Source organism: Aotus nancymaae, unplaced genomic scaffold (assembly GCF_030222135.1).
Source record: "Aotus nancymaae isolate 86718 unplaced genomic scaffold, 86718_ANA_hifiasm-v0.15.2.pri h1tg000008l, whole genome shotgun sequence".
Lineage (NCBI taxonomy): Eukaryota > Metazoa > Chordata > Mammalia > Primates > Aotidae > Aotus > Aotus nancymaae.
The window spans coordinates 17,114,257-17,136,798 of NW_026988419.1; the positions used below are offsets into that span (position 1 = coordinate 17,114,257).

General features: G+C 47.6%; 1 protein-coding gene across 7 annotated transcripts in view; it reads right to left on the reverse strand.

Moving 5' to 3' along the window:
• IGFBP2 (insulin like growth factor binding protein 2) overlaps positions 1-22,542 on the reverse strand; it is a 42,333-nt gene that overhangs the window by 16,035 nt on the left and 3,756 nt on the right. Inside the window, exons 1-3 of one of the 7 annotated variants that reach the window (XM_064373006.1) lie at positions 5,948-5,990; positions 5,185-5,286; positions 4,812-4,904 (exon numbers count right to left, since the gene is read on the reverse strand). The exons of 1 other annotated variant lie outside the window; for it this stretch is intronic. In XM_064373006.1, coding sequence (XP_064229076.1) covers positions 4,812-4,904; positions 5,185-5,286; positions 5,948-5,975 — 223 coding nt within the window. In that variant the 5' untranslated portion in view covers positions 5,976-5,990. Of the gene's footprint in view, positions 1-2,488; positions 2,511-4,811; positions 4,905-5,184; positions 5,287-5,947; positions 5,991-9,795; positions 9,814-11,363; positions 11,681-11,924; positions 12,443-22,542 lie in introns of those variants that run through there. 5 more of the 7 variants (XM_021666866.2, XM_021666874.2, XM_021666876.2 and 2 more) reach the window with 5 other exon arrangements.

Below are 22,542 nucleotides of genomic sequence, written 5' to 3' on the forward strand. Positions count from 1 at the left end.
TCTTTATTCACCTTTTTAAAATGCTTTTCTTGCCTCCCTCCAGCATGAAAAGCATGTGTTACAGGAGGTATGACAACTGCTTTTTTAATAAGTCTCCTCGCTGACACACAGCATATACTCAATTAACATTTACACATTAGAAAAGGAGACCATCGGACACGGTTTGGCTGTGTCTCCCCCCAAATCTCATCTTGAATTGTAGCTCCCACAATTCCTACGTGTCATAGGAGGGACCCAGCGGGAGGTAACTGAATCATGGGGGTGGGTCTTTCCCATGCCATTCTCATGATAGTGAATGAGTCTCATGAGATCTCATGGTTTTATAAAGGGAGTTTCCCTGCAGAAGCTCTCCTGTCTGCTGCCACGTGAGACATGCCTTTCACCTTCTGCTATGATTGTGAGGCCTTCCCAGCCACATACCTCCATTAACCTCTTTCTTTTGTAAATTGCCCAGTCTTAGAAACGTCTTTATCGGCAGCATGAAAACGGACTCATACACTATTGAATGGCATCTAGCACTTGCCCAAGAGTACCCTGTTACATTAACTCTTTTTCTTGCTCTTCTGGCCTCTGTCTCACCATCTGGAGCCCATATCAGCAAGAGTGGCTAAGAGTCAAGAAAGGTAGTGAGCCAGTGGAGCCATGAGATGAGATGGGAAGGACTCGTGCCTCTCCCAAGACCCACATTCAAACAACTCAGTTTCGATGAGGCAACCCCACAGCCCCGCTCCCATAGTGTAACAAAGGCTGAATCCCACCAACCTCTCTCCCACCACCCTCCCCTTCTACTGTCCTCTTCTCCATCCCCGTAACGCTGCTCTCAGATACTCCAGGCCTGACTAATCGAACCCACAGGGTGCAAAAAGAAATTTAAAACCTGCAAAGATGTCCAGAATTGCCGGCCACTCTCAAACCAGCACAAGAAGTGTCTTGAATATAAATAAGTGTCTTTAAATAGGTCACCATGCTTTTCTCCATCTTCAACTAAAGTTCACTAATTTTGTCTGATAGTGTATCATATCAATCACCTTCCTTGGCTATGCTCTCATGGTTTTAGAAGCAGTGAACTAAACCAGAGACAACCAGCAGAGCCTCAAGTGAGAGTCCTAACTTCTAGGGCACAAATGGGACATGGTTGGTCATTAGTTGGTAAAACCACAGGCACAATGGCATCGAGGGTCATGACTGCCCCCTGGAAAACCCTCAACTATTGACTCCTCTCTAGACTCACTGAAGGCTTGCCAAAGCAAAGCGCAGCTGTCCAGGTAAGCCACGCTCAAGGGAATAAGCCACACCTGCTAACAGGAGTCTTGAAACAACCAATCAGAAAACATCCAAAAATAGGTGTTTGCCATTCTCCTGTTCTCCTGTGTTGCAAGAATCAAAACCTGCACTCCTTCATTTGATTATCTGAGTTTCTGTGCTATGTGGCTGGCATGTTTAACTTTGTTATCAAGCAGGCACATGAGGTTGATAATTTCTTATCCCCTCTCACACTTGAAAAATGAGCTATAGAGTTGGAAGCCAACTGCACAAAGTCACATAACCAGTGGCCAAAATCAAACCCAGGTTGTTAACCTGGTCAAGGAAAGACTCGAGAAAGACATTTTAGCCTCAGGGCTTCATTTCTTCCCCTCCCCATCTCTATGGGACCCCCCATCTTCCCACAGAAGGTGGCTATCAGTCATGTCAGCAGCCCTACCCAACCGCAAAGACCTCTTTGATCCAGTAAACCCGTCCCACCCCCACCCCCTTTATTCTGCCTGACACACCTCCTGCCACCGTTGCTATAGCAACTACCCAGTGTTATCAGGCAGTCATAGGAGCAGGACACAGGGTACAAGGGAATTGCCATTTTCATTTTTTTCTTGGCCTCAGGCATTTTAGAAAACAAATTCACCATCCGGAGGCAACTTGGCACCTCCATCCAGAAGCAAAGACAATAGACCTAAAAGAAACTTCCTAGAGAGTTGCATAAAGGAACATTTTTGAGAAGATATGCCTTAATTACTACCTCCCAGGGAAAAGGAGCTTTTCCAAGAAGCAGTATGTAATTCACTGCTTTTCTGCATGTGCGAGTCTGGTGGAATGGAGGGCTGGAAGAATCTACAGAACCAGACTGCAATCTGGTCTGTGCTTGCCCTGGCAGTTGAACCTGAATGTAGCCTTGATATCTTCATTTGTCAAGTGAAGAGAATCTCGAGGCTAAAACGGAGCTGGAGCAGGAAGCAGGAGGCGAGGTAACAATATAAAACAAACAAACAAAAAAAAGCTTTCGGGTAGAAGCAGACGATGTCTAGAGCAAAGCCATTTTGTTTATCACTGTTGTATCACTTCCCTTTGAGGTAGCACCCTTTGCTTAGTGCCAATGAGACTCTGCACCCCTGGAATCCAACCTGAATCCCTCCAGCTGAAATGCCCCCTCTTCTCAACTTCTAATAGGATGAAGCAGTGAGTAGGCACCCATTCCTCCCCACCTCCGACCTACCAAGGCCTTCTGGAGCTCAGTCCCCTCTTCCCTTTGACTTCCTGGCTCAGAGAGCTCAGTTCCTTGAATGAACACAGGCTGCCACACCTTCACCGTCCTCCACTAATTAGAAGCCTCCCCAGGCTTCACTAGAGGCCAACTACACCAGGGCCTGTGGGCCAATTCCTCTGCCCAGCAACTGGGGGTTTGCCAGCCCCTGCCCCCTTCTCCCCAATCTTCACCCCTGCCCTGCCTCCCAACAGCCAGGAAGAGATGTGGGGCTGGCAGCCAGAAGGGCCTCAAGGACTGCCAAGTGTCCCTCCCCCCGCCCACAGAAAAAGGAAAGGGAAAAAATTCCTGACTACAGTTGCTCTGTATTTCTTTCCGGGAGAGCTGGCTTTCTGAGCAAGGTCTCCCTCTGAGTCTTGACTGACACCCAGGGGCTGAGCCAGCCCAGATCTTCCCTGGCTTTGTTAAGGAACGGGAGTGAGCAGAGAAGGGGGAGGGAAGAGTCAGGGGTTAGTGGCCAAGGAGGAGGAGAGGCATAGGGAGATATGGACCATTCTAAAGGAGAAGAAAAAAAACTGACATCCCATCCAGCAAGGAGGAGGAGAGGCATAGGGAGATATGGACCATTCTAAAGGAGAAGAAAAAAAAACTGACATCCCATCCAGCCTGCTCTTTGTGAGGATGGAGAGTGGGAGCAGGTAAATTACTCTGGAACTGAAAACCAACACATTTCTCTGGACCTACTATCCCACCTGTAAAATGGGCTTTTCCTTTCCTGCCTCCACCATGAAAGCCCTCCATGGGTCTAAGGCAAGCTTGTCCAACATGCAGCCCAGGATGGCTTTGAACATGGCCCAACACAATTTCGTAACTTTCTTAAAACATGGTGAGATTTTTTTGCAATTTTTTTTTTTTTAGCTCATCAGCTATGGTTAGTGTTAGTGTATTTTATGTGTGGCCCAAGACAATTTTTCTTCCAAGCAGCCCAGGGAAGCCAAAAGATTGGACACCCCTGGTCTAACATGACCATCCACTTGGATTCCCAGTGGCAATAGTGTGCTTTGTCCCCAGTCCTGATTTCACCGTAAGTATATTCTGACCCTCAGAGACTCAAGCATCCTCCTTCTCTGCTTTCCTGGGGCCTTGCCTCATTCGATGCTGGAAAAGAAAGTCTTCTGCATCATTGTGCACAGACAGGCTGCCATTCAGAGGGCTTTTTGGTACCACAGATAGAATCAGATATTACGTAGAACCCCAGTACTCAGAAGACACTCCCCTAACCCAGCATTCCTATGGAAAATCCATCAGCCCCTTGCAAAATGGGATGCTGCCTCCCCAACTCAGGAGAAACCTCTAGAGATAATGTAGCAAGAAAATATCACTTTTGTGGAAAGAGCTTCCAATTTCTTTGCCAGGATCAAGTTCAGTGCATTCTGGCATCCCAGGTTCAGAGATGTGAAAGGACCATTTTCCTGGTGCAGGAAATGGGTCGCATAGGGGGTCCTCAATGGCTTTGATGACTGCACAATTGCACACCCTTGAGCATGCCAGATGTGCTAAATGTGCTAGGACCACCTGGATTAGTTAATACTTAATACTATTATTCTACAGTCTGGATCCTTGTAGACGTCCCCTGGAAGGCCATCTATACAGAGGACCTTCCCCCACCCGAAGATGTGGCCTCACAGATTCTCCAGAGCTCTAGAGACTGACAGTCAGAAGGCTAGGTCTTCCAGGTTGGCTGGCCTAGTCAAGGAGGAACTCAGCCCTGTGTTACCTGCTTATGAGAAGCAAGGTCAGCATGAGAACCCAGGTGTACAAGCTCTGGGGCCACCTCTATTCCCCCATAGTCCCTCCCACCCCCATTCTAGACACTGCAGAGGGAAGCTCCCATACCAAAAACAGTCAGCCCTAGATGTTAGGACATGGGCCCCAAAGAGCACTGCCTAACTAATCCATTAAAAATGCAAGCCTGGCCGGGCACAGTGACTCACACCTGTAACCCCAGCACTTTGGGAGACCGAGGCAGGTGGATCATGAGGTCAGGAGTTCGAGACCAGCCTGGCCAACATGGTGAAACCCCGTCTCTACTGGTGGGGAGTGGTGGCAGGCACCTGTAATCCCAGCTACTCGGGAGGCTGAGGCAGGAGAATCGCTTGAACTTAGGAGGCAGAGGTTGCAGGGAGCCAAGATCACTTCAGCCCAGGCAACAGAGCAAGACTCCGTCTCAAAGAAAAAGAAATGCAAGCCTGCTGGCCTCCAACCATTTATGCACTGTCAACTGCATTTATGTTGCATGTAAAGTACAGTTTTGGCCGGGCGCAGTGGCTCACACCTGTAATCCCAGCACTTTGGGAGGCCGAGGTGGGTGGATTGCTTGAGGTCAGGAGTTCGAGACCAGCCTGGTCAACATGGTGAAACCCTGTCTCTAAAAAAAAATAAATAAATAAATAATAAAAAGTAGAGTTTTATTGCCCTTTCCATAAACAGCCTCGCTACAGCCCTGTAAAGCAGGTTGGAGAGGTATGGATATTTCATTCACAGGTGAAGAGAAAGAAACCAAGTAAATCATTACCAAAATGCAAGAGCTTAGGTTTTACACGTAGTTCATATCTTTACAAACGTCTGCGTAGTTGACCCAGTGAAGTACTATCAATTTCTGATTTATAAATAAGAAAACTGAGGCTTAGCAAGAAGAAATCTCTTACCTTGGATGATTAGTATGTGGTAGACCACCTGGGATTTGAACCTCCAGAAAAGAGTGGCTTGCCTGACCATTCCAGTTTGGCCTTCATTTAAAGGCCAGCTAACTGTCAAGGAGAAGATATCACTTGCCAAGATTATTAAGGCAGTTAACATGTACAAGAACCTACTATGTGCCAGGTACTTGCCATCATCACAGCTGCACTAACATACACCCTGGGAAAGAGGTAAAATCATTGCTATTTTACCAACAGGGAACTAGCATTGGCGGAAGAGCCTGGCTAACTACTCTAGTATTAAGAGACGGGTCTGGCCAAGCACGGTGGCTCACGCTTATAATCCCAGCACTTTGGGAGGCTGAGGTGGGTGGATTACCTGAGGTTGGGAGTTCGAGACCAACCTGACCAACATGGAGAAACTCTGTTTCTACTAAAAATACAAAAATTAGCCAGGCATGGTGGCATATGCCTCTAATTCCATCTACTAGGGGGCTGAGGCAGGAGAATCACTTGAACCCAGGAGGCAGAAGTTGCAATGAGCTGAAATCATGCCACTGCATTCCAGCCTGGGCAACAGAGTGAGACTCCATCTCAAAAAAAGAGAGAATGAGAGAGAGACAGACATGTCTGTACTGGAACCCAGGTCAATATGACAGCAAAGGCCAGGCTGCCCGCACCATCATCTGCTACCGGCCAGCTCTTCTCTCAAGAGGCCCACCCTGTGACCCTTTTGTCCCTCTTAACTGACCTCTGTATGCTGGCTACTTACAATTGTGAGGTATAAGTGCCCCATACATCACATGCACATGTCAGGTGTCCAGGAACAAAACTTCTGGCTGATAGGGTCAAATGCTTTTCTCTGCCAACAGCACAACTCCTTGCCTGGCCACGGAGGTAGAGGGGTGCAGTGGGAAGGTACCCAGGTGAGCCTCTCGGCACTTTCTTACTGCTGACTCACTCAGTGTCCACACCTGTGAAACGGAGGTAGGAAAGCCTCCCTCGCAGGGAGGCGGAAGACAGGAGACAAAGCAGGCGCAGAAGCTGGTTCATAATAGGGTGAGGACAGATGCAAGCACCACTAATCTCCTGGGGGCTGCCTGCCATCTCAGAGAAATGCTGGCCAGAGACAGGAGAAGCAGAGGGGTCTAGAATATCGCCAACCAGGTCACCAGCTTCCCTGATGAATTGAAACGTCATCTCCCTCTTCTATACCTTGGTTTCAGCAGGAGCAGCACTAGTGCTAACCCCCCTAGGAGAGAATCACCATTCCCTGGCCTATAGATGTCATTTCCCTCAAAGCCCAGTCAACCACCCTCCTCATTTAAGGATTCCAGTTTTTTCAAGCATTATAGTCTCCAGTCACCTACATAGTGTCCCTCTGATTGGATGGATCTCTGAGGAAGGCTGAGACCACTGTATTTTCCACGCCATTTTTGAGCCCCGCCCACCTACCTAGCAAGCAGTCAGGTGTTCTAGCTGAGCCGGAGTAGGAAAGGCATGGAAGGGAAAGGAAAGAATGGTTTGCAGGGACCAAGAGGACAGGGTGGAGAAGGCAGGAGAGGGAGTCAGGAACACAGAGAAAGGCTGAGACAAAATGCACTCCCTGGATTCTGAGTTACTTAAGAAATAAAAATAGGCCGGGCTTGGTGGCTCAGGCCTGTAATCCCAACACTTTGAGATGCCTGAGGTCAGGAGTTCCAAGACTAGCCTGGCCAACGTGGTGAAACCCCATGTCTATTAAAAATACAAAAATTAGCCAGGAATGGTGGCAGGCATCTGTAATCCCAGCTACTGGGAAGGCTGAGGCAGGAGAATCACTTGAACCCAGGAGGCAGAGGTTGTAGTGAGCCAAGATTGCACCACTGCACTCCAGCCTGGGTGACAGAGTAAAACCCCATCTCAAAATAAATAAATGAATATATTAATACTAATAAAAATAACAATTCCCAGATACACAGTCTCAAATAAAAAAAAAAAAAAAACTAAGCCTTATTCTTTTGGAGAGTGTTCTAGAATGTGGGAAGGACCAACAACAAAGCCAGATGTGTACGTGGCCTCACAGCCCCTTTCTGTTCTGCTCCTCCCTCATTCCTTTCAGCAGCCCCCTGCCCTATCCTGCCAGGCATCGTAGATATTTACCTGTTCTCCATTCCCTTTGCTGCAGAATTTTCAGAACTTCCTCACAGAAAAATCGAGCAGTTGTGGCTGAGCACGGTGGCTCATCCCTGTAATCCCAGCACTTTGGGAGGCCAAGGCGGGAGGAACACTTGAGGTCAGGAGTTTGAGACCAGCCTGGCCAACATGGTGAAACCCCGCCTCTACTAAAACTACAAAATTATTAGCCGGGTGTGGTGGTGCGCACCTGAATTCCCTGCTACTCGGAAGGCTGAGGAAGGAGAATTGCTTGAACCCAGGAGGCAGAGGTTGCAGTGAGCCGAGATCGCACCACTGCACTCCAGCCTGGGCAACAGAGCAAGACTCCGTCTCAAAAAAAAAAAAAAAATTGAACAGTTGTACCTCCCATTTTCTATGGCGGTGAGCAGCCCAGCTGAGAACCAACTGGAAGCCACCTGATGATTGGGCCAGGAACAGTTCTCTCAAGTCAGCCCTCAAAGGTCAGATAATGAGGGAATGGATACGCTCCCGCTTTCAGGAAACCCATGGCATTTTTTTTTTTTTTTTTGAGACGGAGTTTTGTTCTTGTTGCCCAGGCTGGAGTGCAGTGGTGTGATCTCGGTTCACTGCAACCTCCACCTCCCGAGTTGAAGTGATTCTCCTGCCTCAGCCTCCTGAGCAGCTGGGATCACAGGCATGCCGCATGCCCCACCACACCTGGCTAATTTTGTATTTTTAGTAGAGATGGTGTTTCTCCATGTTGGTCAGGCTGGTCTGGAACTCCTGACCTCAAGTGATCCACCCGCCTTAACCTCTCAAAGTGCTGGGATTACAGACGTGAACCACCACACCTGGCCCCCAAGCCTGAAGGAACGATTTGCCTGAAAGTCTTAAAGTTCAGTCCTGAAGTAGGCCAGCAATGAGAACCATCTAAGCCTCTCTCTTCCCTCTGCCTGACAGGAAACTCAATAGTCCACTTGACCAAAAGCCCCGATGTAGACAGACCCTCAGGAATACAACAGATAAGTTATCCTCTCCTTCTAGGCTCTACCACCTATTCTAACCCAGAGATTCCTGTGCCTCATTTTTCTCAGATTCCTTAACATTGTTACATAGAATTTTTCTGTTCTCAAACCACCCTCAAATATCTTGTTTAAAGAAGTGGGTCTTTACCACCTTTACACAAAGGGACCTATGGCAGCAAATGATTTGGGCATATGTGGAAGCTGAGTAGGGAAATTTCAAACAAAGAAGACCCGGATTCTGCAGCTTTCTCAAACTCCAGCCCACCCCTTCAGAGAGGCCCCCTCCAGGGCCCGGGTGCACACTGCCACACCCTGCTTGGTCTCCTAGACAGGCGCTTCCCCATCTCCTCCTTCCACGAACAGTGGTGACTGGTGACTCAGGCGGTGGCGCTGCTTAGCAGAACTAGTTCTGGGAGCTCTGTCCAGATAGGGGGAGGGGAGGTGGAAGGTAGTGGTGTTAACAATCAGTGACAGTAGATCCCACTCATTTCCCTGGTCTATTTTACGACTTTGAACTCAGTATGCAAATTTATGCAAGACGAGATGCAAAGCAGTACTGAGCCAGAAGTCCCGTTGCTTCCCCCCCCAACCCGCTTTTTTTTTTTGAGGCTGCACTGAACCACTGTAAATCAGTGCTGGCCTCTTCCCCCCTTTATTCTTCCCTGGCAACTGCAGATGCAGAGCCTCCCCAGGCCCGCCCATCTGTCCTGGGACTTTGAATGACTACACATTTCTATAGCACCTTTATACGTGCAGCGGGCCCCGCCCCTCAGTATAATCCTCTGCTTTGTGCATGGTAGGGAAGGAGGCTGGGGAGATACTGAGGGGGAGCCGGTCCAGCCCTGCCTGAATTTTGAAAGGGCCTGGCCTGGCCCAAGCCTGCTCCCTCCTTGGCCCCTGACATTTCTAGGCACTTCCGTCCACTCTACCACCAAACACACACACGCTTTTAGAGTCCCAACTTCAAGCAGATCTCAGGGTCTCCTTTCGGTTTTTCATCCACCCCTTCCCCCAAGTCTGATTTCTCAGTTTCTTTGAACCAACAAGTCCCAGCCCATCGTCCCCGTGGGATAGAGGCTCACCACCACCCACTCCTTCCACCCACTGATGTGCCCACCCCCACCCCTGCATCCCTGCCATCCCCAGGAAGCCAGCGACACTGCCCCTGAGTCCCGGGAACAGAGACAAAAGAGCTAACAGCAAAGCCGGAACTGCTGAGGTTCGCTGCCTCGAAATAAGAGGGTATGTTTAAAATTCTCAAAAGCAACCTGCTCAAAGAGGAATGCAGGCTGGAGAGGGGTGCTCATTCTTCGGAGGGAAGAGAAGAGGGGCTGGGAGATGGAGTGGGAGGCAAAGGATTCAGTGCTAAGATCTCTGTCTGGGGCAGACCCCACCCAACTCAGACCCAGCACTCTCCATCCAGTGACCCCAGTCTCTGCCCCAGCCTAAGACCCTCTCCCGCACAAAAGCCTCCAACCTTGACCCCTTTTTCTCCTGCACCCTTGCAAGCCCAGGCTCCTTCCCAAAGTGCTCCCCTCCTCCAGTCTGACTCTTTCTCAGGCACCCCGACGTCGGTCACTTCTTTTGAGTGAGCCCACTCAGCTTCCAGCCCCGCCCCCCATCTTCCAACCCGGCTGAAAATCCCCTCTTCCCAGGCTGGTGAACAAAAGAAAAATGCGGAAGGCGTCTGGGCACTGGGGAGGAGAAGGCAGCTGGGGCAAGCTGGCGGAAGGGAGTCCCATAAGCAGGCAGAAAATCCAGAGTGACATTCTTCCCATGAACTCACCCCATTGTCCCTGGCCTCCCCTGACAACTCCCCCCACCCCCCCTTCAGGCTCCTGGGAAAAATGAATGGGAGAAAATCTGCTGCATCTGTTCCTGGCTAAAGATCCTAACCGGCTTCAAGGATTTGGGAAGTAGGAAAATTGGTTTTCAGGCTTAGAGTGAGACGAACAAAGGGCAGGAAAAAAAAAATAGTAAAATGTTGAGGAAAGAAAGGCATCACACACTTTATTAAAACAGTCAGCAGCCAAACCATTCTGTGAACTTAGACGCCTTGCAGCAAGTTCACCCTGCTGAGGAAGATGTTTAGTTAGTCAGAGTTCAGCTCAGAAACCGCACAGCACCTCCCCAGTAGGACCTCAGAGGGGTGATGAGGAGGAACGCAGGATGGGCGGACGGGCACCGCGCAGTGAAAAGACTTGGTCGGGCCTCTTTCCTTTTCTTGTTACTTTCTAAGAGAAGCAGGAGGAAAGGGTTAACTTCCAGGCCGGCTAGAGAAGGAAGCAAGCCGAGAGAGAAGAAAGGGACTGAGGGGCTCCCTTCGGAGGAAGCCCTAACTTGCTCTGTACTCCAGAGCAAAATGTGCCAGAGAAACAGAAGAAAGAGTTCAACTCTGACCCCTAATTCCATTCTCAAGGAGAACAGGGAAAAAACAATGCAGGCCAGGAGACGGGGGATATGGGGGGTGGGGGGCTTACAAAGAACTCAGAAGCTGAAAAGCAAGCATTCTTGTTCTCACTTTTTCAAGTTTGAGAAACTTAGACTCACTTGCTTTTTAAACAACGGCAGCAGGCAGTGGACACATTTCACCACTGTCTCCAAGAAGAAAGAAAAAAATTACAGCTTCCTCCCACCACTCGGGCAGGAGGCTTTTGTAATTTAAAAAAAAAAAAAAAAGGTGAGCTCCTTTAGAGCCTGGTTGTGTCCCTCAAATAACTTTTTGGGAGGGATGAGGGCCCCTGAACAAAGAATGCCGAGTCCCCATTGTATCCTACAGGAAGGGGTGGGGGCAGGGGTGGGGGGTGGTAACATTTCTCCCGCCTTTCGACCTGGGGCCCAGATACGAAACTGCACAGCCAGGCTGTCGCCGTCCCGGGACTGCAGCCGGCGATCGGGCTTAAGTTACATGGATTCAGCTGTTAGGAGACCCCTCGCCTACCAAATGCCTCCCCCTTTTATTTTTCCATTCGACGTGGTAGCAAGGGCCCTGCTCGTTCCCTAGGGAGAAATAGTAGTGTTCGTTTTTTCTCCTAAGCCACTCACCCTACAAAGTCCTTTCTTGCCACCTCACAACCCCAGTAGAAGAAAGGGTCCCTTGGGAAGCCGGTGCTTCCTCCCAGCTCCCTCTCCTCTTCCAAGGTTCCTGGCGTCATCGGCGCCCGGCAGCCTCCGCCTCCCAGTAGCGATCCCACCAGGACCCCTAGAACCTCAAGCAGTGCCCCAAATAAGCTTCGACTTCCTACTCCCACGGATCTGACCACCATCCTCCTTCTCAGCAAATCCCTCCTCCAGAATAGAAGTCAGGGTCGGTTCCACGCGGGTAAGACTATGGCAGCAGGGATGTCTTTCCTCTCCCCACTCATCCCCACCAAATCAGTCTCCAGGGCTCTTCCACTTGCTCTAACTCCAGGTCCCCTCCCCGGGCCTGACTTTCGGGTCCCGCTCGCCACAGTCCCCATAGATCTGGTGCAAGGTCTCCGCTCTGCCTCCCCTACAACAGTCGGTGAGGTCCTGCCGCACGCTTCTCCCCGGCATCACGGCCGCCCGCCGGGCTCCGCGCTACCCTCCAAGTTTCTCCCAACTCTTTGTCCCAGCCCACGTTACCTGCAACCTGCTCTGGGCTGACGCCGTTCTCGGCGTCCCGGAGCTTCTGACAAGTGCCCGCGCCCATGACCAGCGCCTGCAGGGGCAGCTCGGAGCCTGGGCGGGGATAGCAGCGCAGCCCCTGGCCGCAGCGCGGGGTGTAGACGCCGCACGCCTCGCCCTCCAGCCGGGCGCACACCGAGCAGCAGCCGCAGCCCGGCTCCCGGACGAGCTCCGCGCAAGGCACGGGGGTGGTTCCCGCCACCGAGGCGGACGGCGCGACCGGCGGGGGTCCGCAGGCTGCCAGGCGCTCGGGCGTGCAGGGTGGGCAGCGGAACAGCACCTCGGCGCTCGCCCCGCCGCCGCCGCCACTCGCACCCAGCAGCAGCAGCAGCAGCGGCAGCAGCGGTGGCAGCGACAGCGCGGGGCCGCCCAGTCTCGGAAGCATGCTGGCGATCGGCAGCGCGGCGCGGCGAGCGAGCGAGCGGGCAGGTGGCACGGTTCTGCAAGCGCGGGAGCCGCCTCCTCGACTTCTTCCTAGTCCCTCGCCGCCGCAGCGGAGTCTTAAAAGGCCGGCTTCTCCCCGCCCCCTGCCTTCTCCCCTCCCTCTTTTGGAGACCACCTCCTTCCCCCGACATTCCCGCGCGCGGGAAAGTGCGTGCGCGCAAGTCCGTTCGCCCACCCCGCCTCGCCTGCGGGCTCTAGGGGGTCCCCTGCTCTTCCCGGGTCACGTCCCTCCTCCCTCTTCTGGCCCTGCCTCTCTGACTCCTGGAGGAGAATACGGATAACTCGCGGGTTTGGGTAGGACCGGCGTGGCGGTGGAGAAGGGAGCGTGCTTTTGTCTGCCCTCAGTTCAGTTCGCAAGGACTTCGTTTGTGCGCTTCCCATGTGGCCGGCACTCGGCTAACGGCTGGGGAACACAAAGGACATAAGGCACCGTTTTGACCTTCAAGTAAATTTCAGTCGGCTCACACCAACTCCATACTGGGGTATCACCCGCCACTAGCACGTGGCTCGGAACAATGGCTTGGTGTTGGGTGGGTCCTGCGGCGTTTCGGACCTGTCTGACCACGCTAGACCCAAACAGCCCCGAATGTTCTTAGTAACTATTGCAGTTTTCCAAAGCAAAGCTGGGAGCTCGTGACTACAACCTATGAGAACCCGAAGTGCAATGCCCCACAAATACTGCTTCCTTTCTCTGCCCCAGACCCCGCTTCCGCTTCTGCCCGCTAAAATAATCCCTTAGCGCTCGGTCCCCGCCTACAAATTCCGAGGCTTTATTGCCGGACAGATCCCAGAATCCCTGCTGCAGGGGTCTTGGAGAGGTCAGACCAGCCTTCCAGGTGTGAAGCGCGCTCTGGGGTAAGGCCATTTATGGCTGTCTTCAATAATACAGATGGACAACGATGGCCTCCTTCCATTGTTCTGTTTCATTTACTGAGCCATCTACCCAAGCTGCCCCCAACCCCCATCATTCCAGGCTGGACAAAGCCTTAATCATCAACCATCCCCTGGGTTGTGACCCTAACAAAGACCCCTGTCAGAGAGATTCTCTTGGTGAGAGATGGGTCATTAAGCTGCCTCCAGCCCAGGTTTAATCTCCCTAACCTCAGTGCCCCTCGACCCTGCCACTCTGGCTCTTTCTTTCTTTTTTCTTTTCTTTTTCTTTCTTTCTTTCTTTCTTTTTTTTTTTTTTTTTTGATACGGAGTCTTGCTCTGTCGCCAAGCTGGAGTGCAGTGGCACGATCTCGGCTCACTGCAACCTCTGAAGTGAGACTCCGTCTCAAAAAAAAGAAAAAAATACCACACACACAGAGAAATGGGAAAATAGGTTGGGGATCAGAAAGTGAGTCCACCTAAGCCAGAGTGCAGGATGCTGGCAGAGAGCAATTCTGGAGGCAGGAACCCCAGTTGACCGTGTGGAAGTTTGGCTTAATATGCTGAGCAGTAGACATACAGCATCCATGTTTGAGCAGAGGAAGAGATGGACAGAGTTGGACCTCTGGAACTCATTAACACTATGTAGAGAGCTAGCCTGAAAAAAGTAAAAAGACAAAGACACAGGGAGGGTCGTGGTCATTTCACCTTCATGCTTCCTGATATCTTGTGCCTGCTTTTGTAACATGTTTCTGTTGCCCTCCCCCCTACAGAGTAGGGACAGGGTCTAGCACAGTGCCGTCCAATAGAAATCTGCAAACCGCAAATGTGAAAACATGTGCAACTGCAAATTTCCTAGTAGCCATATTAAAATATAGTAAAAAGAAATAGGTGACATTTATTTTAATAATATACTTAATTCAGCAGTATATCCAAAATACTATCGTTTCAATGTGTAATCAACACGAAAATTAATGAGAGATTTAACATTCCTTTTCCTATACTAAATCTTCAAGTTCTTTTTTTTTTTTTTTTTTGGAGACAGTCTCGCTCTGTAGCCAGGCTGGAGTGCAGTGGCACGATCTCAGCTCATTGCAACCTGCGCCTGCTGGGTCCCAGTTCAAGCAATTCTCCTGCCTCAGCCTCCCAAGTAGCTGGGATTACAGGCACAAGCCACCATGTCCAGTTAATTTTTGTATTTTTAGTAGAGACAGGGTTTCACCATGTTGGCCAGGCTGGTCCTGAACTCCTGACCTCGTGATCTGCCTGCCTCAGCCTCCCAAAGTGCTGGGATTAAAGGCGTGAGCCACTGCGCCCGGCCTAAATCCTCAAGTTCTAATGCGTTTGCTATACAGCACATTTTGGTTTGAAGTAGCCAAAATTCAATGCTTGATAGCCATGTGTGGCTAGGTAGCTACCAAATTGGACAGCCCACAGGTCTAAATATGACCTGGCACCTGGTAGGCACTCAATAAATATTTGTTGAGTGAATGAAAAATACAATCTCTCAAAATATTGCTGGCAGGGCCCCTCATTCTCTTTCTGTCTTAATTGCAATGCCCAGCAGCTGGGGATGAAAGGCTGCGATTAGTCTATTAAGAGGCTAAGAGTGACATTCATTCATTCACGTCCAGCTCCTCACTTATCTTTTGAGATTCATTCTCTTTCCACCTCCTTTTAAAGTTCTTGATCTTTTAGCTAAGAGCAGTGGAGATGAGCAGTCAAAGTGACGCTGACTTGACAAATGCAAAGTACGCAATGAGATTTCTCTTTCTAATGAGCCTGAAGGCTACACCCAATTCTTCTCTCGTAGTTCCCAGGTTAATGGCCAATTTGAACTTTCTCCACCCTAAATACACACAAACTCATAACAAAGTAACCCCATCTTTTTTATTTTTTTTTAATTTTTTTATTGCATTTTAGGTTTTGGGGTACATGTGAAGAACAGGTAAGATTGTTGCATAAGTACACCCATGGCAGTGTGATTTAGAAACCCCATCTTTTTAAGGCCTTTCCCAACCTCTCCTGAGCCTCACTCAGAATCCCACGCCATAAAGGCCAGCTGCTACGGAGGCTTGAATCACAAAGCATCCTCAACCTATGGAAGCCTAGGAGAAGTAGCGGTACTCAGACCAGAACCCAGAGCTGGTTACTGGCTGGCCTAGGACTCAAGCAGCTTGTTTGTTACTGTAGGCCCAGGGCTAGAACAGTGCCTGCACACAGATGCTCAAAGAATATTTGTTGAGGGAATCCAGGTTTTTCTCTCCTTGTCTCTTGCTTTGCCCATCCCATTGTTCCTAGAGCATTCCTCACTTTAGATTTCTCATGAGTCCTCTGTAAAGGTATATCCTTAGGCTTGTCAGCCTGTCTGTGCCCAACAGTGAGGACTGGTTGAGAGATGGGGACAGGCTAAGACTGGTTTTCTCCCTTCCCCTTAATCCCTGACATTTTCCATCTCAACTGTGTTTCATAAACCCCACCCTTACATGGTTTACCGTAACTAGGTACCACCTGTACTATTATTTACATAACTTTTTTAAAGTAAGGCAATTCACTCTTTTTTTTTTTTTCTTATGATCATTTTTAAAAGAAACTGTATATCACTACCATAAATGGAAATCCAGTATAGATGGTAACGATGAAAATAAACACAATGAAAAACACAATGTTATTTGATTCGAGCTGGATACCGTTGCCTGCTGAAGCTTCTGAAGCTGGCACGCTCTCCCCAAGTTAAGAAAGTGAAACAATCTAAAAGAAGCATTCAAGTTAAGCTAGACCCAAGCTGAGATTTTCTCCACCAAGTCGTCAGTAGAAGAATGGTTTTTTACAAATATGTTTTTGAAATATACATGCAAAAAAGTAGGTAAACTAGATAAATATCTACAAATGGACCACACCATATAGCCAGCTCCCAGACCAAGAAGAACACTGCCAGACACAGTGACTCACACCTGTAATCTCAACACTTCGGGATGCTGATGCAGGAGGATCACTTGAGCACAGGAGTTCGAGACCAGCCTAGGCAACATGGTGAAACCCTGTCTCTCCAAAACAAAAACAAAAACAAGCCAGGCATGGTGGCATGTGCCTGTAGTCCCATCTACTCAGGAGGCTGGGGGCCTCAGCTCGTTATTATCCCCATGCCCTGCAAAAGTAAACATTGTCCTGACTTCTACTGGTGTGGATGAGTTTTTACATAAATGAAAACTTAAAATAACCAGTATTTGTGTCTCCATCTTCATTTGCTCCACATTCTGCATATGAGATTCACCCATATTCTTGCATGTAGTTGTAGCTAGTTCCTTATTGTTGGGTAGTGGTCCACAGAAGGACCACATCACAATTTATTGATCCATTCTATTGTCGAATGGACATTTGGTTTCCAGTTTTTTACTATCATGAACGCAGCTGCTGCAAACTTACCAGAACATGTTGTTTTTTGAGTATATGCACATATTTCTGTTTGGCCTATACATAGACATGGAATTTCTGGGTCATAAGGTCCACATGTGTTCAGTGTTAGTAGATAGAGCCAATAAGTTTTGCCAAGTAAATGTATGAATGTCTATTCCTATCAGCAGTACCTGGGGGTTCCACTTGCTTCCTCTCCTTGCCAACAATTGATACTTTCCATCTTTTCTCAATTTACCAGTTCTTGTTGAACACCTTCTTTATTCACAGTGGGCTGTTCACAGTGGGGCTTATATATGTATGATAAAATAGGAGGAATTTTTAAAATATAATTTCAACCTTTATTTTAGAGTTAGGGGGTGCATGTGCAGGTTTGCTGTATGGGTTTGTTGCATGATGCTGAAGTTTGAGCTACAAATGATCCCATCACCCAGGTAGTGAGCATAGTATCAAACAGTTTTTCAACCCTTGCCCCCTCTGTCCCTCTCCATCTAGTAGTCCCCATTGTCTGTTCTTCTCATCTTTATGTCTGTGAGTACCCAGTCTTTAACTCCCACTTACAAGTCAGAACATGTGGTATTTTGTTTTCTGTTCCTGTGTTAGTTCACTTGGGATAATGGCCTCCAGCTGCATCCATGTTGCTGCAAAGGACATGATTTCATCCTTTTTATGGCTGTGTAGCATTCCATGGGGTATATATACCACATTTTCTTTATTCAGTCCACCATTGATGGGCACCTAGGTTCACTCCATGTCTTTGCTATGGCGAATAGGGCTGTAGTGAACATGTGATTACATATGTCTTTTTGGTAAGAAAATTATATATATATGCCCAGTAATGTGATTGCTGGGTCCAATAATAATTCTGAGTACTTTGAGAAATCTCCAAACTGCTTTCTACAGTAGCTGAACTAATTTACATTCCCACCAACAGCGTATAACAAGGCTTTCTCTAAAGCCTTGCCAGCGTCTGTTGTTTTTTGACTTTTTAATAATAGCTATGTTGACTGGTGTGGGATGGTATCTCATTGCGGTTTTGATTTGCATTTCTCTGATGATTAGTGTTGTTAATCATTTTTTCATATGTTTATTGACTGCTTGTATGTCTTCTTTTGAGAAGTGGCTGTTCATGTTCTTTGCCTAATTTTTTTTTGAGACAGAGTCTTGCTCTTTCGCCAGGCACCAGGCTGGAGTGCAGTGGCACAATCTTGGCCCACTGCAATCTCTGCCTCCTGGGTTCAAGCAATTCTCCTGCCTCAGCCTCCCAAGTAGCTGGGACTACAGGCACGTGCCACCACGCCCAGCTAATTTTTGTATTTTTTTTAGTAGAGACGGGGTTTCACCATGTTGGCCAAGATGGTCTCAATCTCTTGACCTCATGATCCGCCGGCCCCAGCCTCCCAAAGTGCTGGGATTACAGGCATGAGCCACCGCGCCCAGCCCTTTGCTCACTTTTTAATGGGGTTATTTGTTTTTTTGCTTGTTGAGTTGTTTAAGTTTCTTATAGATTCTGGATATTAGACCTTTGTCAGATGCATAATTTGTAAATATTTTCTCCCATTCTGTAGGTTGTCTGTTTACTCTGTTGAGAGTTTATTTTGCTGTACACAAGCTCTGTAGTTGAACTAGGTCCCACCTGTCAATTTTTTATAGTTTGGGGTCTTACACTTAAATATTTAATGCATCTTGAGTTAAATTTTGTCTATGGTAAGAGGTAGGGGTCCAGTTTCATTCTTCTTCATATGGCTAGCTAGCTATCCTAGCTCCATTATTGAATAGATACTTTCCCCATTGCTTATTTTTCCCAACTTTGTCAAAGATCAGATGGCTGTAGGTGTGCAACATTATGTCTGGGTTCTCTATTCTGTTCCATTGGTCTATGCGTCTGTTTTTGTACCAGTGTCATGCTGTTTTGGTTCCTGTAGCCTTATAGTATAGTTTGAAGTCAGGTAATGTGATGCTTCCAACTCCGTTCTTTTTGGTTAGGATTGCTTTGTCTATTTGGACTCTTTTTTGGTTCCATGTGAATTTCAGAGTAATTTTTTTTTAATTCTGTGAAAAATGACACTGGTAGTTTGACAGGTATAGCAATGAATCTATAGGTTGCTTTGGGTTGTCTGGTCATTTTAACAATATTGACTCTTGGCCGGGCACAGTGGCTCATGCCTGTAATCCCAACATTTTGGGAGGCCGAGGCAGGTGGATCACCTGAGGTCAGGAGTTCAAGACCAGCCTGAAAAACATGGTGAAACCCCGTGTCTACCAAAAATTCAAAAAGTAGCCAGGCATGCTATTGCATGCCTGTAGTCCCAGCTACTTGGGAGGCTGAGGCAGGAGAATCACTTGAACTCAGGAGGCATAGGTGCAGTGAGCAAGATGGTGCCACTGCACTCCAGCCTGGGCAATAGAGCAAGACTCCATCTCAAAGAAAAAAAATATGGATACGTATATGTATGTATGATTGTATGTGTGTGTGTGTGTGTGTGTGTGTGTGTATATATATAGAGAGAGAGAGAGAGAGAGGAGAGAGAGAGAGAGAGAGAGAGAGAGAGAGACTCTTCTAATCCATGAGCATGGAATGTTTTTTCATTTGTTTGTATCATCAGAAAAATCTGTGATTTCTTTCAGCAGTGTTTTGTGGTTCTTCCTGTAGAAACCTTTCACCTCCTTGGTTAGATGTATTCCTAGGTAACTTCTTCTTCTTCTTCTTTTTTTTTTTTTTTTTTTTGCTTGCTTTTGTTAAATTTCCAACTTTTATTTTACCTTCAGGGGTACATGTGCAGAATGTACAGGTTTGTTACATAGATAAATGTGTGTCAGGGTGGTTTGCTGCACATATCATCCCATAACCTAGGCATTAAGCCCAGTATCCATTAGCTATTCTTCCTAATGCTCTCCTTCCTCCCCCAACCCTCCAACAGGCTCCAGTGTGTGTTGCTCCCCACATGTGTCCATGTGTTCTCATCATTCAGCTCCCACTTATAAGTGAGAAAGTGGGGTATTTGGTTTTCTGTTTCTGCATTAGTTTACTGAGGATAATGGCTTCCAGCTCCATTCATGTCCCTTCAAAGGACATGATCGTGTTCCTTTTTATGGCTGTGTAGTATTCCATGGTGTATATGTGCCACATTTTCTTTAACCAGTCTATTATTGAAGGGCATTTAGGTTGATTCTATGCCTTTGCTATTTGTGACTAGTGCTGCAATTAATATATGTGTGCATGTATCTTTATAATAGAATGATTTCTATTCCTTTGGGTATATACCCAGTAATAGAATTGCTGGGTCAAATGGTATTTCTGCCTCTAGGTCTTTGAGGAATCTCCACACTGTCTTCCACAATGGTTGAACTAATATACATTCCCACCAATAGTGTAAAAGTGTTCCTTTTCTCCCCAACCTCACCAGCATCTGTTTTTTAACTTTTTAATAATAGTCATTCTGACTAGTGTGAGATGTGGTTTTGATTTCTATTTCTCTGATGATCAGTGATGTTGAGCTTTTCTTCATATGTTTGTTGGCCACATGCGTGCCTTCTTTTTGAGAAGTGTCTATTCATGTCCTTTGCCCACTTTTTAATGGTGTGATTTATTCTTTCTGTGGCTATGGTAAATGAAAGTGTGTCCTGGATTTGGCTCTCAGATTGAATATTATTGGTATATACCTATGCTGCTGATTTTTGTACATTGATTTTGTATGCTGAAATTTTACTAAGTCATTTATCAGTTCCCGGAGCCTTTCAGCAGAGTCTTTTAAGGTTTTTTTGTATATAATCATATCAGCAGTGAAGAGCAACAGTGTGACTTCTTCCTTAACTATTTGGATGCCTTTTCTTACCTTCTCTCGTCTGATTGCTCTGGCTAGAACTTCCAAATAGGAGGAATTTTAAAACGGAATCACATCATACAGTTTTATGTCATGTATTATAAATGAATATGTTGAGTAGCACCTAAAATCATATCTTTTTAAATTTTTTTTAAAAAAATCATTCATTAAACATTATTTTTAAGTACTTGCTAAAATATTTTGGCTCCCATAGACCTGACCAGGATTGCTATAAAAGATGAATAATTTTATGTTAAGAAGAAATTTATTTTTTATTTTTTATTTTTTTAAGACAGAGTCTTGCTCTGTCACCCATGCTGGAATGCAGTGACATGATCTCAGCTCATTGCAACCTCCACCCCCTAGGTTCAAGCAATTCTCCTGTCTCAGCTTCCCAAGTATTTGGGACTACGGGCACCCGCCACCACACCTGGCTAATTTTTATATATTTTTTAGTAGAGACGGGGTTTCACCATGTTGGCCAGGATGGTCTGGAACTCCTCACCTCAAGTGATCTGACCACCTCAACCTCCCAAAGTGCTGGGATTACAGATGTGAGCCACCACGCCTGGCCATCATACTTTTTTTTAAAGTGACATTATATGTCACTCTGGCTGGAGTCCAGTGGTTATTCACAGGCACAGTCATAGCACTCTGTAGCCTCAACTTCCTAGGCTCAAGTGATCTTCCTGCCTCAGCCTCCCAAGTAGGTAGGATTGCAGGCACATGCCACCACGGTTAGCTCATATACTTTTTTATCATGGGGAGTTTTGAGTTTGAGTTTTGGTTGTTGTTTCAAGAGGAAGGGAAGAAGCATAAAAGGATAAGAGCATTGCTTGAGCAGAGGAAATGTCCTCTAGTTTTTACACATTCCCCTGGGATTTGCCAAAGACCAGCACAGACTCCTCCTTGGTGAACCCTGAAGCAAAATAAACAGGGGTAAGAACCGCTGGCTTTTCTGACCCAGTTCCTTGGTGAGAAACTTCCTAATGGAAATCGGGAACATCACTATGGAAAAGATGAAGAATGGAAAATGTGCTGTGGTGAAACTAAGGCCAGGGCTGCATGTTCTGTGGTGATTTTCTAAACAAGCATCAAGTGCCAGGTCAACAGCTTGATCTGATCACTGTCATCATCTTTGTCTTCAGAAAATCTTAACCAAGTGCCTCCTGCCAGATGATAGATTGGGCCTTGTATGGCCCTGCCATCTAGAAGTTGCTGACCAGGTCTGATGACTCCACAATGATGAAAGGAGAAGGACACAAAAGAAAAGAATCAGAATGTGAGCCCTGGAGCAGGTAGGAGTTAAGTAAAAAAGGGCCTTCGGTTGACAGAGCTGCCTGGATTCACGGCCAACTCCTCTGCAACACGGCTGTGTAATTTGGGGCCAGTTATTTAACCTCTCTGAGCCTCAGTTTCCTCATCCGTAATAAGGGGATGATAATAGTACCTGTTTCAGAGAGTTGTTGCAGAGAGTAAATTGGGCCGGGCATGGTGGTTCACGCCTGTAATCCCAGCGCTTTAGGAGGCCTAGGCAGGTGGATCACTTGAGGTCAGGAGTTCAAGACCAGCCTAACCAACATGGAGAAACCCATCCCTATTAAAAATACAAAATTAGCCAGGTGTGGTGGCACATGCCTGTAATCCCAGCTACTGGGGAGACTGAGGCACAAGAATCACTTGAAACCTGGAGGTAGAGATTGTAGTGAGCCAAGATCACACCACTACACACCAGCCTGGGAAACAAGAGTGAAACTCCATCTCCAAAAAACAATAAGGCTGGGTATGGTGGCTCACACCTCTAATCCTAGCACTTTGAGAGACCAAGGTGGGTGGATCACCTGAGATCGGGAGTTTGAGACTAGCCTGACCAACATGGAAAAACCCTGTCTCTACTAAAAATACAAAAAAAAATAGCCGGATGTGGTGGTGCATGCCTGTAATCCCAGCTATCTGGAGGCCGAGGCAGAAGAATCTCTTGAACCTGGGAGGCGGAGGTTGCAGTGAGCTGAGATCACACCATT